This window comes from Haliotis asinina, chromosome 14 (genome assembly GCF_037392515.1).
Source record: "Haliotis asinina isolate JCU_RB_2024 chromosome 14, JCU_Hal_asi_v2, whole genome shotgun sequence".
Classification (NCBI taxonomy): domain Eukaryota; kingdom Metazoa; phylum Mollusca; class Gastropoda; order Lepetellida; family Haliotidae; genus Haliotis; species Haliotis asinina.
The window spans coordinates 4515258-4535008 of record NC_090293.1 but is presented as its reverse complement, the minus strand read 5'-3'; the positions used below and the strand labels follow the sequence as shown (position 1 = coordinate 4535008).

At 37.2% G+C, this 19751-nt stretch overlaps 1 protein-coding gene across 2 annotated transcripts in view; it reads right to left on the bottom strand.

Annotated features, from left to right (window-relative positions):
* LOC137261298 (ankyrin repeat and SAM domain-containing protein 1A-like) overlaps positions 1-19639 on the bottom strand; it is a 166213-nt gene extending 146574 nt beyond the window's left edge. For both annotated transcript variants that reach the window (XM_067799022.1, XM_067799021.1), the window contains exons 1-2: positions 19401-19639; positions 17500-17586 (exon numbers count right to left, since the gene is read on the bottom strand). In XM_067799022.1, the coding sequence (XP_067655123.1) occupies positions 17500-17586; positions 19401-19525 (212 nt within the window). In that variant the 5' untranslated portion in view covers positions 19526-19639. The remainder of the gene's footprint in view (positions 1-17499; positions 17587-19400) is intronic.
* Positions 19640-19751: the final 112 nt, after the last annotated feature.

Sequence of the window (19751 nt, the reverse complement as noted above, 5' to 3'; positions counted from 1 at the left end):
GTCAACAACAACTACAGTCTTTTTGTATTTTGGTATGACCTGGCAAGGAAGTTAAGGACCTTTCTTGCTCTCTCTGGGCCAACACTTTTTCTACTGCACTACATTTTCTGTTTTAGTTCCACTGTGTACCAGCCTAAGCCTCTTTAATACATCTCGCGAAAACAAAGTACAATTTCCGTAAGTATTCCCAGTTAGTTAAGACGAAAAACTGACATTATCTCAGATACACCACTGATTCTCTGAGGTGGATGCAGCATTTACAAGTGAGGTAGTGTTTGATACCATATTGGTGTCATCTTGTCAATTATGTGGTAATGGTTACAGCTCATTTGATCCAAGTTCCACTTGCAGCAGCCAAAATACAAGTCAACAATGTGGACTCTTATCAAAGTCCCAGTCCTGTTCCATTGATAAGACAAAGTGGAGTGACACTTCTGGTCAACAGGCTTATGGTTTGACTTTTGAAGACCTTGAGATTAAGAGCAGTAACCTTTTCTGATACAAGCTCATGGTAACATCAGGATAACACTGGGCAGTTCTGAAGACAAAATGTAGTGAACAGTAACCATTTCTGGCACAAGCTTACTGGATCATTGGGATAAGACTGTGAAGATCTTTAGGGTAGTAACCACTTCTGGCACAAGCTTATTGTATCATTGGGATAAGACTGTGAAGATCTTTAGGGCAGTAACTACTTCTGACACAAGCTTATTGTATCATCAGGATAAGACTGTGAAGATCTCTAGGGTAGTAACCACTTCTGGCACAAGCTTATTGGATCATTGGGACAAGATTGTGAAGATCTTTAGGGCAGTAACCACTTCTGGCACAAGCTTATTGTATCATCAGGATAAGATTGTGAAGATCTCTAGGGTAGTAACCACTTCTGGCACAAGCTTATTGGATCATTGGGATAAGACTCTGAAGATCTTCAGGGCAGTAGCCACTTCTGGCATCAGTGGTGAAGACATGGAAGATTTTGAGACAGAGAAGACATGCTAATGTTGATACACTGGTTATGTAGCACTGACCTGATCTTGACCAACATTCTCCTGGCGGGGTAATATCTCATATTCTATAATTATGACACTGCAGATCTGTGCATCATGTTTACAAGTCATCAGTAAAATGTTTTACGCCAGAGTTTTAAGATCCAAACATTTCACCTGGAGTATACAGAAAACACACATTTGAAAGATACATGCCAAAAATAATAGCCTCAAAGACTGCTCCTTCTGTTATGAACACAAGACAAATGAACACATACAGAATCAATAACATCCTTTAGAACAATAATGGGACACAATCCCCACCCATTCCATTACCAGCCAATCAGGAAACAGTCCGGTCTCATCTGTTACTGATAATGGAAACACACACATACTGTATATGATCATAGATAAGCCCATCGTTTAGATAAGCTCAAGTCTAAACTTGACCCATTAAAAATCATATCAAACTGGCATGTCCTGTACATAATAAGAAGCATGAAATGCTCATTTTCTCGTCGTAATTTAGTTTTTGGAAATAGAAGGTGAACAAATCCATACCTTTCTTATGCAAGTAAATCCTGTTGTAACAACAGCATATCTGTCTGATTTGTCTTTACTAATTTTTCGCAAAATGTCAATCTGTAATGTTTACATTAATTCACATGAAATTGTGTCTCTATCCAACCTTTATTACATAAGTCTATATCAATCTCCAGCAATCATAATCATACTGCATTTACTCACACATCGAAATGAAGTGTAGCTGACAGAAAATATATGCATGTATTTCATTTCCTCCGATGAATACTGAACAATCACATGCAAAGTGTTTGTGCGATGGAAACAGTGAGATCGTGAGAAACCACAACAATGGTCAAATGGTTACCTACATAAAATATCCAGCAATACAACTTATGATAATATATGTTTTTATATTTACTGGGAAAAACCTGTAATTAAATAGAGGATAGATTTCTCTTGGTAAAATAATTATTTCGGATATTATTTTTTTTGTTCATAGCATATTGTTATAGATCTGTTAGGAAATGCCACAATTACTGAGGTCACACAGAGCTGACTGACTCTAGCCAGATCCCACAAGGAAACCCAAATGTTGATTCTAAAAAGTGACATAATGATATCACGGGTAGAAGGAAGACATTATTGAGATGTTTAAGTGAAATCTTTGAATTCTAATACTAGTATGCCAGAACAATACACAAGACGGATCAATTCTACATCACATAGCAACTAAATATATAATCTATTCTAATTTTGCCATGGCATAAATAAACATAACCCTGTTCTTAAGTTGTTCAAACCCACTACAGAATACATTTTCACTATGGAATTCATAAAACTCTAAATGAACAAGAATATGATTATCGACTAACAAGAGATTTCAAACAGAAAACAAAAAATTATTCAACACTGGAATAAACTAAAACAACATTAACGATCACAGATTAAAAGCCAATTTCAATTAAGATGCCTTTAATTCAATAACTGAGTGGCTGAGTACAATCCCCTCAGCCCCAAGGCAAGATAAAAAGCCTACAGCCATCAGAACCTGTCCTCCCTGGAGTATTCCTAGGGACGTCATGGAAACCACAAGACCAGAACCACATCAGCACTATTAACTCTCCTTCAACATGGAGGCCTCTCGTCCTGGCCTCAGAAGCTGGGTTTACTGAACCTCAGACAGTCAGTACCAAAAACTGAGAAGTCTCTAAACTGTTATACTATTCTAAGTTGCCTGAGAAAAATGTTTAAGACTAGTCCTAAGACTATAAGCTCTTCAGAGTTGTACCTCGTAAAATGTTTCCTGTCCATGTATTTTCTATCATTTATTTCAAATTGTAGCAAAACTTAATGTTGAAAACAAACAGGGTGATAATTACATTCCCTAATGATACTTCTAAAAAATGATGACGTGTCGTGGTTAATGTGTTCACTCATAGCACCAAAGATCCGAGTTTGATTCCATACATGAGTACAATGTGTATAATCTATTTTTTAGGTGTCCCCTGCTGTGATATTGCTCAAATATGATTAAAAGCAGTGTAAAAACTACTTTCTCACCCACCCTCTCTCCCTCCCTCACATGCAAGTGGGTTAGCTAGTGTGGAAGGAAATCTAAAGTAAGGCTGATCTAACATGTTAACAACTCCAGTGGTCAGAACATAAGTTTTGGTGTCATTGCCCATCCAAATATACCAGAGGTGAACAACAAAACTAGCTGCATATGATGTGGCCTTACACAAGAGATGGACATTCACGATCTGTATCACATACTGTACCATGACCCTTCTGTAGAGACAGACACTGTGTCGAGACAATGTGTGTTAAAGTAGGCAGATATCACATGTGTTGTACAACTCAGGGATGGAGTCAGGTACGGTTAACAGGTACATAAACAGGTTTTCACCATGTGGACTAATCAGCATTACATCACTGACTGTTCATGCAATCGCTAACATAAAACCTTGAAGAAGAAAATACAAAATCAGGACAACATCTGGGGAAGTAATGAAAACCAAGTATCAGCCACTTTGTCAAGGATTTAGGGTCACTTTATTGAAACACACATCCAAATAATCAGATACCATGGAATCGCCTACAATTTGGACGAGGCCTTCTGACATTTTTGAAGTCCAAAATATCACATTGACAAAAGATTACCTCCATAAAGGTTGTCTCATGTGTTTTGTCATCCAAGCCATGAAGATACACAAGCTTGGTACTAACCCTTCTTTTATCTGTGGAAAAGGCTTCCTTGGTTAGCTCGTGTATAAATACTATCTCAATTCTAGAACCCATTCACCACCAGTCCAGTTAAAATGATCATGCTAAAAGAGTCATCCAGTCAAATTAACCATGTTTAAAACATATGATGACATTCCCAATCTACAACACCTACAGTTAAAGGCCAGCTCAGGTGCAAGCGATAACTTGCACTTATCTTCCTTATCCTAAATACTATGTAAAAGATTTTTTAACAAGCTGTGTCAACTACAACTTCACAAGGAACATGTTTGTGAGCTGCCTGATTGACTGTAATTTTACACTGCTTTGAGAAATATTTGAGCAATATCATGGTAGGGGACACCAGAAAAGGGCTTCACATACTTTACCAATGAGGGGAATCAAATCCAGGTTTTCAGTGTGTCAAGCGGCAGCTTTAAACCATTAACCAAATTATCTTTCTGAATAGTATCATGAAATATCGGTACATTGTGATAACTACAATGGTGCAGGATCATGTCATTTTGTCATGTACCAAGTTATATAACCAGATGTAGAGGTATGTCCATTGAGATTGTTACTAGTCTTAGACTGACAGACTAACACCATACTTCAGCATCTTAGCCACGGGTTCAAAAATCCCATTGTCTGATGCCCAGGACATGTCAGTTTTCATTTCAGGCAATCAAATGATGGTATCTTACTTGTCCATAGGCTACTAGATAATTTCAGCTTATGGTTTCAAATACACTTGGATTTCATTTCATACCTAATCAAAATGTAGCGATCAAATTTCACAATGATAACACTGTACAGTTATCTTTTTTCACTATTATCACTTTTCAATAAATAGTTCACTAAACATTAACATCAAACACCATGTTGATTTATCCTTTCATGATTATGTCATACAAGTACGAGCAAGCCATTTAGTTCAATGTCATATTTAAATGTCGCCCTAATTTTGTGGTATCTGTCTGTTCGTCATATTATCCTGGCTCCTACTGTGGTAGCTCGCTGATAACCCATGCCTCATTAACACCTTTGACATCGTTTTGGTGTGATGCAGCCAGGATTGAACCCCTGACCTTCACTATCCACGAGACCAAGTAAGTATTCCCTCCAACTGTAGGGCGCCAAGAAGAACAAGGCCTGAAGGTTCAGACAGTCAGTGGAATCCGCTGCTAAGGCCTCCAGTACAAACACAGAGGGTCATGCTGGTCACCGCTTTATATTGATTAATGATCTGTGCTCTAATTTGCAGAGAAACACTTGCAAATGTGGGGCTTATCCAAGCTTTCAGACCGGCTCTGACAAATGTCAGTGTCACCTCTGGATCGGGGTGGATGAGTCTGTTGAATGCATCTGGGAACCTTGGGTCACAGAGGCTGCATTCACACAATAGGCAACTGATGAAAGCAATGAGTGGAAAGAGTCACAGATTTCTGTGTACCTGTGTGGATCTGGGTCACATCACATTATCAGATATGTAGAAAATGTTAGGCTGTGTCTCATATCAGTGATGAATATACATCCTGGATTGTATCAGATGAATAATGTTATACCAGAGTTATACCACACTAACCTTACAAGTTCATGATTGTCGTGCTGGGTCACTGCAACATATACATGTGCAGATAAATACAGTCAACTAATGAAATGTGTAGGGAATACATTGGGCCTTATCACATACAGATATAGTGAATAGAAGCATTGTGTCATACTAAATACATGTGTTGAATAATGGTGTTGGGCAATATCAAATACTGATGTGAATAGTAGTGTTGAGCCATTTCATGTACAGATGTGGTAAACAGTGATGTTGTGATTTATATACAGATGTGAATAATGGTGTTGTATCTTATAGATGTGAATAGTAATAGTAGTGTTGTGCCACTTCAGCGATAGATGTGGTAAATAGTGGTGCTGAACAGTGTCACATACAGATATTGTGAATGGGGGTGTTGTGCAAATTCACACACGGATATGGTGAATGGAGGTGTTGTGCAAAGTCACATACAGATATGGTGAATGATGTTGTTGTGCAATGTCACACACAGATATGGTAAATAGTGGTGTTGTGCAAAGTCACATACAGATATGGTAAATAGTGGTGCAGTGCAATGTCACACAAAGATATTGTGAATGGTGGTGTTGTGCAATGTAACACACAGACATGGTGAATGGTGTTGTTGTGCAATGTCACACACAGACATGAAGGGTGGCGTTGTGCAATGTCACATATAGATATGGTGAAGGGTGGTTTTGTGCCTTCTCAAATTCAATTGTGGTAAATAGTGGTGTTGTGCAATGTCATATATAGATATGGTGAATAGTGGTGTTGTGCTACATCACATGTATGTGCTAGAATGATGGTGATTATGGAGTTTGGCAGTGTGAATTATACATGAAGAATTAATGTGCAGATATGGCACAATCCAGTTTACATGTACAGCCCTTGGCTGATTATACACCTTTACTCTGACCATACTTTAGTGGGAAACTAATTCCTACAGAACATGATCTCGCCAAGATTGATCTATCAAACATTCACAACTATCTCCAATCTTGTGTACTGGTTTACACTAAGAAACTTAGCATCATACCCTGCACACCATCAGCCCATACGTTCCTGTAACACAAATTCAGCATACAAAGAATTCTGAAATGAATAAACAAGACAAGCATATGAACTGAGGCCACACATTTTTTGTATCAACACATCTTACAGCCAGTCTGTCGAAGATCCCACCAACATCAGTCGAAAGAAATATCTCATTCAGCACATAAGCCAGTAATTCTACAAGGTCACCATCTTATTCACGTTACCAAGTAATCAGTCATCAAGGTTTTTATAAGGATTCCATCGTTTTGTCTCGTTTGATGTGAAGTATCGACAGCCTCACCCTACTTGCTGATGGATCAATATATTCTATCATCCGAAACACAAGTTAATGCTCCTGAATCTCACAAAGACTCGAGTAGCTGGACGAACCCTCGTTGGAGGCAGCTGCTTGGGTCAGGGCTGACCAAAATGTCCAAGCACCATATTCTTACACAAACAACTGCCTCTAAACTAACCATTCTTGATTACACCAATACTCTATAGTTGTCATTTCTGCGGTTTGTTGTAAGTAATGTCAAAGAATGTATTAAAAGTCCATATATTCACAAGACAGTTCTCCCCACTCCCAATTAGTGTCAACAGTTGTCCTATTTTGCAGCACTTGAAAAACTCTGATCTGCCCACTGAGGAATTCTAGTTCTAGTCCACATCATTAGTCATCATAAAATCTGGTAACTGTGTCTCTATAAGGTCAAGCATTCACTGTGAGATCACAATTAGAAGATGATTTATGATTTTGCTGTAGACAAAAGGAGTCAGGGTGTTTTTATTAGTCTATCTACTTTGAAAAGTCCTTATTAAATATCATTACCAAATTCAGAAAACACCTTGATTAACAGTCAGTGTCTATGACAATGAAGCGATCTGAAAACTATCAAGAGTTACTAACCTTGACGACTGTAAGGCCATCATTTTTTTGTATGTCTCATGTAGATACCAAATTCTGAACACGGCTTGGTCAGTTGGAAAAAAAAAATAATTGCAAAATTATCCATATAATGATCTTGATTCTCATTTATTGTAATTTTTATTTCAATTTCATGTTATTTGGACTTTCATTTTAGATAGATAAAGGTTTTATATGGCAAGACACTATGGTTTAGGTTCAAGTCTGCGGTGATGGAATGAAAAAAAATGTTTGGGGGTAAATTCGGCAAATTAAAGTAGATGGGTTGATAGGGTGATGAGAAGCACAAAAACTACAAATTCTGCCCTAATAGTGTTGTGAAAGTCAAAACTACATCTGCAACACTGTTGCAGTTTGGGCACCACCACCATCATCCTAAGAATAGGATAAGATAGCAGACCTTAAAACAACCACACGTCATGATTTAAAAACAGAAAGCTTAGAAAGGAACTGCTAACGTCCATTTGATGCATGAGGTAGTGTATATTTTTTCTATGTTACTGCAGAATTTTGCTCCTACTGATAACATAGGACATCCTAGATCCTAGAGCAACTGATATCACACTTTTGTCAATGTATTGGAAAATATTCCTACGACACTACGATGGGTGACAACAGGAAAGGACTTCACTCATTGTATGTAAGAAATCAAACCCATGCATCAATAAAAGACACATTTAAAAATGCAGGTTATTTGACAAAATCAAAAAAAGTATGTTGTCACTTCATTCTTATAACTTATGTCTCCATGATACAATTCTGATTCCAAATGGCAAACTTCTTTCTTCCATATTCACCAGCATGACCGCTGCTTTCATAATGTGTATCTAAAAGAACGTTCTGTGTTTAAAAACCCCACTACTCTAGATGAGTATACTGGTTGCAGAAGAGGTTCCATTACCACGGTTACGCAATTCAGTTGATTTGATTACGACGTGATCCGACTCCCAAATTAACTTTGTATCATATGAACATGATGAATAATTAACCAAAATTCCATACATCACAAAACAGAGCTCCATTCTACCCAAAATACTGCATGTCTATAGTGCAGCCAGAATGGAAAGGCACTTTGTATTAATCCTCTTGTGGCACCAAAGATAATGGTAAAATGTTGATTGTGGCACCAATGATAATGGTAAAAACGCTGATCGGAAACTAATGGGTGGGTATAAAGGACAGAAAGAGTCTTGAAATTGAGATGAAGTGCTTAGTGCCATGATAGCATTGATATGAGGGACTTGCAGTTTCAGCTGTAATTACCTATTTACAGTTTCAGAAACCAACAAATTTTATCTACCAGCAAATGATTCTTAATCAGACAATGGGTCCGTGGGCAGCAGAAATAACAATAGTACAATGGAATAGGTCCATTCACTTTCACAAATAATAACAACAGAAAAACAGAGATGTCTACCTTGTATTCAAGGTGGCTATAAAGTGTGCTTTGAGGTGTAAAAGTGTACAATCTCATAAGGAATATAATCTGGCTCCTCCCAGCACAATATCCATGTCTGCACAGCAAAATGTACAAAACACATACTTGGCTCCTTAAGTTGACCTGCTTATTCTGGGGATGGAAGAGCATTTCTCAACAAAACTTTTGAATTTTTTAATCCGGGTGTTTGGCGATGGCTTGGCCAGCCATGCAGCTGTCAATCATAAGCAATCTGAATAAATTGGTAGGACCAGGGTAGGCATGTTGATGGCATTGATAAACAATACTGAAAGAACAGACAATGATGTTCTCAGTGATGGTTAACATTAAAAGAAGAATTACAGTTTAGAGTGAAACTGTTTTTTGACGAATGTAACTCGACTGGTGTACAATCTACAATGTGGGTGTATAATCCTATTTAATGATAAAGAATCATACAAAATACGCCAAGATTCACCAGGTAGACAAGTCTGGAACAATATTCCATGAGAATAACTGGAAGTAATTTCACATAAACTTTTGTCGTTTGGATATGGACAAAAATGTATGGCTTTGCATAATTTGTATCAGTGAAAGAAAGTAACACAATAATGTATTTGACATGCTATAGTGACATTTCAGCTAAGATCCTTGCACCACTGTCAACTTAAGTCTTGCTTGCAATATTACACACATTGTCATCTCAGTGTTGTCCATAACTTCTACTAACTTCATAATCTGTCAACTTTTGAGAAAAGCCTCCCAAACAATTTGATGCAATGAGCAGTATCTCCATCACTTCTTGTTCTTAAATATGTTGCCTTGTTTTGGAAATACATCATGATTTTGACATTGATTCATCAAGATGTGACAAGCTTTAATTAACCACTAGGCTACCTCAGACATTGAAGAATTATATTCTGCAATTACCTTCTTTTCCTTTAGATTCCGTGTGATGACCTGATCAAGGCTAAGACACATGAATATAAAGCTGACTTTATCTCACCTCCATGTCAGAAGCTGAAGTCTGATTGGTTTTCATAATCTTCATAAAACACTTTTTGTCCTGCACACCAGAGTAACAGATTCTGTGCAGTACAAAAAATCCTTTATACCCCATCACAGAGAATACAGTCAGTCTACATGCTTCTGAGGAGGGAATAATTCCCTTATGCCACACCATGAAGCAAACACTACATGTTGTCAATGAAAGTCAATGGCTCTTCAAAAGGTCAATATACTTATATTCTTTTACAAGGTAGACTGTAACATGTCAACAAGTTCAATCTACTGTAGTAGCTGTATCACTTGTTGCATTTTTTCATGCAACTGTCGTTAATGTTGGCAATAAACTGGACGTGGGCCACATGAAACCACACATACGCTGTGTGATACTGCAACAAGTGTGCATGTGCACTCCCGGGAAAAGGTCTGTCAATAAAACTTGTACGGTTGATAAGGGTTCTTACCGCCAGATGCTTATCACACCTTATATGGATGTAATTAAATTACAATACATAGTGACTAGAGTTGCCCCTACTCAAACATTCACACAGGGAAGTAATTCTGTGATATAACAGGAAAAGTAATGAACACATAACTCTTCCATCAACCTCATTAGCCATTCCTGTCATAATCTGTCCTCATCCTCCATAACGATATTCAGAGCCATAGTCTTCATAATCATGCAAGTATTTATCTAAACCACAAGTATACAGCAAATGTCAGAAAAATATTATCAAATTTCAAATAAGAAAATTACCAATCAATTTTATACTGGTATCATGTATATGACTTATCCAGGGCTATAGTTAATTACTATTCAATACGGAAGAAGACGTGTTAAAGCATGGTCTCAATTTACATAATGTTAAAAGAAAATGAAAATTGATGAAAATGATGTTCTTCCCAATTTGAGGGAAAAGAATACCCAATTTGGGTTTCTTTGGTTATGCCTGAAAATATGGTACAGTATTACACACTTGAACATTATTGTTTGTTACATTTTATGAAAAAGGAGTGGATGAAACTTCAAGCATAATTATATCCTTTATTATCTACAACAAGACATAGTTAAACTTCTTGCTGGTTGTGTCTTACCCTTATTCATAATTTTATGGATGTCAACTTCCATATTGTGATGGACGTGACATTTGAGAGTTTCTTAAAAACATTGTGTCCATCACAATAGATGGACATGGAATATTGTTCCTATCACATTAGTATAATTACTAATGCTTAGTCTCTTAATAAATTTAATTTTGACAGAAATAAACAAGAGTCATCAGAAGATGACATATCCCACCGTCCCCAACATACTTGAAAGGACAAATTATCTGACAGTTACTTAATGTCTTTTTAGAAACAAAGCCCATCCGTCCATTTTGACACTAAGTCCGAATTGTTTCCATGGAAACCAAGAAAAATAAATACGCAAAAACTTTATAAATAGCAAAAGGCATGACTTCGTAGTCTGCCTCAAATATCTGCCAAGTTTTGCAGAAAAATATTGAACGGTTTTTTAGTTCTGCTCCAGAAACGAAACCCACCCCACCATTAGACTAACACCAAAATGTTCCATGGAAAGAAAACAAATAAATAAAAATGCCAACAATTTGTAAATAGCAAAGGCACAACTACAGGTTGAGATTATTATATCTATCAAGTTTGGTCTAAATATATTGAATGGTTTCTGAGTTATGCTCTGGAAACAAAATGATTATGGACAGACGGACAGATGGACGGATGGACGGACTAGGCATTACATGCCGGGGGGATAATAATTCCATCATTTGCCCTGTCTCACAACAAAGCACATGTGGTTTTATCTTGGCAAGTAAGTTTGTTCAAAATTGCCTCTGTTCACCCAGCTGGTAAATGGGTACCCGGTGGGATATGTCATGTGGCTACAACCAACTAGTGGCTAACAGGCACCTTGGGTTATCAGGGGTAATAATGTGCTCGGCTATCAATTGTTACTGCTCTGAGCATACCTAGGGGGGTGTTAGGCGCTTTATAAATGGACAAATTATTCATTAAATCATTCACCGATGCATGGTGGAGGCACCCAGGTTCGAGTACCAAGGCAGGCACATTTGCGTAGTATCCTTGAACAAGATCCATATTGTCTAAGCTCACCCAGCTCTAATATGGGTTCCTGTCAGGATGTGCTATCAATGTGATCACTTCATTGTGCCTGACAGGCAGCATGGCTGAATGATCCCATGGGCGTTTAAAAAGTATCAGATAGAATGATGGTGTCCCATGACCAGGGATAGTAACGTACAGCAGGTGATGTGCCACGATGTGCCACGATGTGCCACGATGTGCCACCACATCAGTGCATCATTGTTATTATTGGTATTAAACTGAAAAGCAATCCCAGTTACAAGGGAAATTCTGAAACTTGTGCAAATCTAGACTTGCTTCATTTAGGGCTTTAGTAATTACTGAAAGTTCGAGGCAGGAACAGTCAGAGGTACCAAATATGTGCATTACCGTAGACAAGCTGACTTTTGAAGATGAAAGAACACAGCCTGTTGAAGGGGGTCAGCTTATCTGCGGCTAAAACTTTCAGTTTCATCAAGCTTTTTTCTGGTTACCAGAATGAAAACAACACTGTATCGGTTCGTGTCAACAAACGTGAGAAAACAACTTTGTAAGTGAAGACATCAGTTTAATCAAATTTTCACTTAAGCATTACTAAGCAAGATTAATGACCTGTTCAGTTCTAATCTGTTTTTGCTTGGCATTGTATTACATGCAGGGATGAAGATTACTGGGTGTAATTGTCTCTTACAAAAAGCCAGAAATAGCAATTAGCTGTGCACGCATTTCCAGTGATCCAGTTAAAACATACCAAATAATATAACAGGATGAATTCTGACACAGTGATTGGTACAATATAATTTACATTCCTTTGAGCCAGTAGCTTTACTGAAAGTATTTCACACTTTTTCACTGACAAAAAAATTATGGAATTACTGGCAAACAAGGACAAGCTGGACCGACTAAGAGAATGCGTTTACGAGAAGCAGGCAGTGCACAGCAATAAGCAAACGCTGTTGGTTAAAAAAGGGAAAACAGATGCAGGCTAGTGCTGGGGCAGTGCATGACAACGAAATTGATTTCATGTGAACCTGCTAGGACAGGCAACACACTTCCCCAATCCTGAGCTCCAGATGCTTTTCACAATGTGGGAATGATACCCACACTTTTGAAACTAAGAAGGTATTTCCTATTTCAAGTGGATATCTATACTTTTTGGCACCACAATATTTTTAAAATCTGGGCACTTATTTCAAATAACATGTTTAAGAGGTGCAACATTTTTGTATTTAATAACGGAAATAAGACAAAATCCGCCACAACAACTATCAATGATAAATTATATCTATTAGTATATATGACTTTATCCAACTTGTTCTGTTCAAAATATATGTGCCTTCATAAACATCTGTTTTGATGCTGCGAACAGTTAATGTGACAACTTCTCTTAAAATATCAACATAAAGTGAATGTGATCGTGAAACACAGCGATTGTCTATAAATGTATCAAGCAGTCCTCTAATGAAATAGTTTTATATTTGTAGTGTAAAATAACTAGAATTTTTATTTTGAGTGTGTTTAAGCTTTCGACCGTGTTTGCTCGACATTATCAATTGTTCACAGAACATGTAGAAAGAAAACAGTAGTTTGATTGGTCGCTATTTACAAATGAGCTCAGCCCATCACCAAATACTTGATCGTGGACAACCTGGGGCTCCTTTGCTTCCTTTGCTGACAATGGTAAGTGTCAGTGGACGATGCTCATATATGATAACATGGGTCAATTGTTGGGTTGGTGCTCAACTTATCCTTCTGTGCCAGTAAGTCATGTTGCATCGAGTGACCTTTCTCATCAGTCAGTGAGCATCAAGGCTTCTATAATCTTGATAGAGACTGAAAACAGTCTAGGGAAATGCACAGCTGATATAAGACTAACATTTTGTCCCTGAATACATCATTTTTATAGCAACAAATAAATCCATACAAACTGAAAGGGACCCTACGTATTGTGGGGGATTCCTGGAAATCTAGTCTTACTTCATTTACAGGGATGAGAATGGGTGAAAAAAGAGGAAAATGAGCTAGGACTCTTTGGATTTGTGTTAACTGAAACAATATAACATATATCGTGAATGACACCTGTAGCATCAAATACATGGAAGCTCAGAAGCTGACTTTTGTCTGACATCTCCTGCAAACTTCAACCTCAAACCTGGAACTATTTTCCCAATTGATGTTTTGTCATTATGGTTTAGTTGAGGAGCTTTGCTCTGTGTTTAACTTATAACTGGGCCAATACTGAAGAAGAGGACTTCATGATATGGTATACAGTAGTTCATTCAATTCAATACTGAAGAAGAGGACTTCATGATATGGTATACAGTAGTTCATTCAATTCAATACTGAAGAAGAGGACTTCATGATACAGTATACGGTAGTTCATCCAATTCAATACTGAAGAAGAGGACTTCATGATATGGTATACAGTAGTTCATTCAATTCAATACTGAAGAAGAGGACTTCATGATATGGCATACAGTAGTTCATTCAATTCAATACTGAAGAAGAGGACTTCATGATATGGTATACAGTAGTTCATTCAATTCAATACTGAAGAAGAGGACTTCATGATACAGTATACGGTAGTTCATTCAATTCAATACTGAAGAAGAGGACTTCATGATATGGTATACAGTAGTTCATTCAATTCAATACTGAAGAAGAGGACTTCATGATATGGCATACAGTAGTTCATTCAATTCAATACTGAAGAAGAGGACTTCATGATATGGCATACAGTAGTTCATTCAATTCAATACTGAAGAAGAGGACTTCATGATATGGCATACAGTAGTTCATTCAATTCAATACTGAAGAAGAGGACTTCATGATATGGTATACAGTAGTTCATTCAATTCAATACTGAAGAAGAGGACTTCATGATATGGCATACAGTAGTTCATTCAATTCAATACTGAAATATAATAATATGTGACACAATGAAAAATTTGAATGTGAATTTGCAATGTTTCCTCAACCATAAAGTCAACATTTAATAAAAAGAGATTAGATCACATTCATATAAAGTATTTCAATTCCAAATCCAAGTGATGATATAACTGGCACCATTATCACTTCAAAAAATATGCAGCAGTTGTCCAAAGCAGAAGGAAGAACGATGCATGATGAATGTTTTCACTGGTCGACAGACTTGGTTGAGGTTGCAGTATTAGACATCTTGTGATATTTAGTTGCTATCTTACTTACATGGTTTGTTCTGGGACCCGTGAAGGTGCCGGGGTAGAATAGGCCTTCAGCAACCCATGCTTGCCATAAAAGGCGACTCAGCTTGTCGCAAGAGGCGACTAACGGGATCGGGTGGTCAGGCTCGCTGACTTGGTTGATGCGTGTCATCGGTTCCCAATTGCACAGATCGATGCTCATGTTGTTGATCACTGGATTGTCTGGTCCAGACTCGATTATTTACAGACCACCGCCATAAAGCTGTAATATTGCTGAGTGCGGCGTAAAACTAAACTCACTCACTCACTGGTTTGTTCTGGCCATTATGTGTTGATATATGGCATCTTGTAAAAACGTGTGGAGAAAATAGCATCCCATGGTTGTCCATCTTAGATGAATGAGTTTGTGTTGATAAAATTACCAATTTTGTTTCAAGATTTTCTGCAGAACATTTCTCATAAGACTGTTGATTTGATACTATATCTTAAAGTCTGTTTCGTCCATGTCAATAATTTAAGCAAATTTGACCTATCACTGACCACTGTATGTTGTATACACTGTTGACTGCGAAATGAACAACCAAACTAACAAATGTCTGTAATTTTCTCATTTTATGTCCAAACCACCAGAGATACTTAAGAAATAACCTGTTAAACCATTGGGTAGACTATGTATCTATTATGTTCTTACTAATTCTTGATATATTTTACTTCCATGGTAATCAAATGATGAGCAACAAGAAAAGCCCCATGATGGATTACTAAAATCAGAGGCTGAAGCAAGTAGAGGCTGAGCCATATGACAGTTGCTTTAATTGTGCAACAGGACTAAAGCTATGACTCTGCTTTAACTTCAAAATGTGGGGCACTGCTTGAAATACGTCTGTAAACAATTTTAAAACCACAGACCATTACTGTGGTCCATATCCACAACATTTTCTTAATTATTTGCCACTGTATCTTGCTTATTTTTTTATACATACATGCACTGACACCGTCAGTCCTTATCTGGAGCGACACGGAAACCCACTGACTTCAAGAATACCACACCATCATGATCAACTGTCATTCCTTCAACATTGTTAAGTACAAATATATATCAAAGGCAAGAATTTTATGGATGTCAACTTCTTTATTGTGATTGGCAAGACATTCTAAGTCCATTTATTATGACAGACATGATGCTTCTACAAATACACTCTAAAACGTCATGTCCATCAAAATAAAGAAGTTGACATCACTAAAATTTAAGAATACACTCTGATATGTCACGTCTATCACAATAAAGAACTTGGCATCCATGAAATTTAAGAACATACTCCAAAATGTCACAATATAGAAGTTGACATGAATATAATTCTTGCCTTAATATGTATCACTCAAAGACTCCAGCATATAAGAACAGGATCAACAACCAAGCACTATCACGAAATCCCTCCAAATCTGTAACCAACCAATTAAGTACTCAAGATAATGAATGGATATATTGGCAAACACACACTGTGTGCACAAGCCAACAAAGCTGCTCTATATTAGATGAGTAGACACAGGCCTCATCACACTGGGGGGCCTTATGAAAAAGCTTGTGTTCAATGGAGCATGCCATGGTGCTCTCTCATATACACTGACAGCAATAATCAGATAACAGACAGTGAATCTGACCTCAGCCCACATGAACATTTTGTGTCACTTCTTTTCAGAATTCATTATTGATTCAGCTACATCTTGAATGAATACCCCCATATCCATATCTATTGATTAAGCAGTAGTGTATGACATCTCTTCGGCATCTTGTAGACCACTGACTTATAATCTTGGGAGCTGGTTTCTAATCACTTACCACTGACTTATAATCTTGGGAACTGGTCTGTAGTCATTTACCATTGACTTTTAATCTTGGGTAATATTTACTTGTTATCTCAAAGCACAATCAACAAATGTTATATGGGTATGTAAAATACAGCTTCTCAAATACGAGTATCCATTCAGTGAAATGTCAGACACTTTTATCTGGGCCATCATCTTGACAGTAAGAAATCCCCATTAAACTGTTTGTCTGTTGCTTAATGACACATTCACCGATACTGCCTCCATATGACAGTGGCCCAGGAATCATCAACAAACCAATGACTGATGTCATGAACAACAGTCCATAACCTGACCATCCGAAGCAGTAAGACTCAGATCAGTACAGCATGAACTTGACCTACCAAAGAAAACCAATGAGGGATATCCTTCACAAAACGCTCATGCAACAACTGAAAATCTAAATCACTTGTTGTTTGGTCCTGGTACACTGTCATTTGTAAGGTCCTATGACCTGACTCTAATTAAATCTGCTGAAAACAAGCTCTTGGTCTGTATAATAGGACACATATTTTCCTTAATCCATGACAATTTGTGAACTAACTACTAGTGCCATCTAACCCTGAAATGCGGAGAGCAATGTTGACAGCAAAGAAGTCGCCATATTATCAGTGGCACTACATCTTCCACCATCACTGAGAAGAACTCAAACATACCTGTGTCCATTAAGGGAAGCAAGATGGAGAGGAGTTCCGCCATTAGCATCCACACAGTTTACATTTACTCCTTTGAAATTCCAGAGACTGCAAGAAAAAGAATGTCACAGTTTTTCTTCATTCAAATTTGTCGGATCATTGCCAACAACCAATAAAAGCAGTAACAATCAGAGACATTTGATAACAGGTTGAAAACATACTCATAATGCAATAAGAAACTTAAAACTGATTACAGTGAAATTAAGTGATGTAGCGATAGCAAAATCATCTGTGTTCCATTTGGGAGCATTGGTATTTTTTCAAATCCTTTGACATCTTTCTGAAAAGGGTATTGTCTATGTCACATCAGCCCATGACCGAATATGACATGCATCCGTAAAAAAGAAAACATGGAAAAAAATTCCAGTTGCAACATATTCAAGTTATATGTGGTGATCATAATTCTCTAAATTTAACTTTGTTTTTTTCAAATGCATACTTAGATTCATCATAATGATGTTCAGGTAAATGGCATTAATGTCAAATAAACAAAGCATTTAACAAATGAGATGACATTAAAGCAGTTTGCGATCAATCGAATTACACATATTTGAACACAACACAGGCATGTACTTCCTTAGAAGTTCTGTGACTGTCCCCGCTGAAAACAGTCTTGATCAGATCAGAAACTCACTTGTCCATGTCGCTGTATTTCATGCTAAACATTTTAGTCTTTTTGGTACCTCAATGTGAAAGACATGATTAAGTTTCGTAACAGACAATTGAAAATAACACGACTCCATTTCGTGATAATAGGGGAAACAACCCTATTTTTATAACAACTGAATTCTCCATTACTTTGGTCTTATTTATCCAGTATGTGTACATGAGCTGTCAGGTAAGCTTTCACTGGACTGCATCATAAACATTCAGTGGAATCAACACTATAAATGGATAAACATATTTTCCTCAGACAATATGAATATCAACTGTTTTTAGTATGTTTCCGAAGGAGGTAAGTGTTACCAATGTACAGAACACGGCTGAAACCAGCTACCTGCACAGAACAATATTTACTGTATTTTCTGCTAGCCATCATGTCGTCAACTAATAATGAAAACAAATGGTTTATGAGATGAAGTTGGATATGTCAAGGTAATTAAATCACTGGTCAAAATGTGTTCTATACTGACAATGGTCATGTCTAACTCTTCAGTTAGTACATGAGACATGAGTGGAAATCCTATTTAGAGTCAGTGACAGAACTTGACATGTCATGGTTTGTATATGGAAATGATATATAAATAAAGTGCATATTCATACTCAACTTATTAAATACATTGATACAACTGATGTTAAGCATCTGAGCATGATGTCATGATGAGCATGATGGCATCACAGAGCAAAGGCACTAATGATACAACTTCTACAAGAAAACACTATTCCTGTCACACAATTTGGACACTTCCATTTAACTACATAATTCTATCGAAATTAAATACAGAGAACATACATACCTGTATGAAACACTCTATTGCATTTCTGTAATTACCTGTCTCATACATTCTCATATGAAAGGAAATGTGTTGGGTTTTAGGACAACAGACCAATCACTTACATAAAGATCAATGTCCCATGGTGTATGAGTGAAAAAATACATTCACGGCAAAGATGCTACAGAAAGGATACTTACAACAGAAAACATGGCATAAGCTACACCGTTCATTCCTGAAGTTAAACCTCATTAAAATAGTAATGCTGTTTATTTCATCGTCATCCTGCATCACGCCGATGCTGGTAATACATATGTCATCTGGTATGAGATAACATCATATCATAATTCTATTAAGGTGATTAAAACAAGATTTAGGTTAAATACGTAAAGTGTCATGCAGATACTACTATCAAAGTTGAGCTGTCACCTGGCTAGGGCACTTGTAAGTGCACTCCCTCCTGCCGATCGACGTACTCTGCTGGCGAGCAACCTTTCTATAACTGCAACATTTCCAGTTCTTGCTGCTTCAAGCAGTTCTTGCTCTTTCCCCATAGTATCTGATTAAAATATTCTGCAAACATTCGCTGGAAGATCATACATTGTTGATAAAATTTCTTTACTTCCTTCTCGCCATGCTTAGACAGACAGCGCCATCTACAATGTTATCATAGCAGCCGTAAAACCGTCTTTGATTGGTTTACTTGATAATACTTCGACCAATGAAATTGCCTTTCGTACACGTGCACGTGTTTTGTTTGTGACGTCACGACTTGACTAA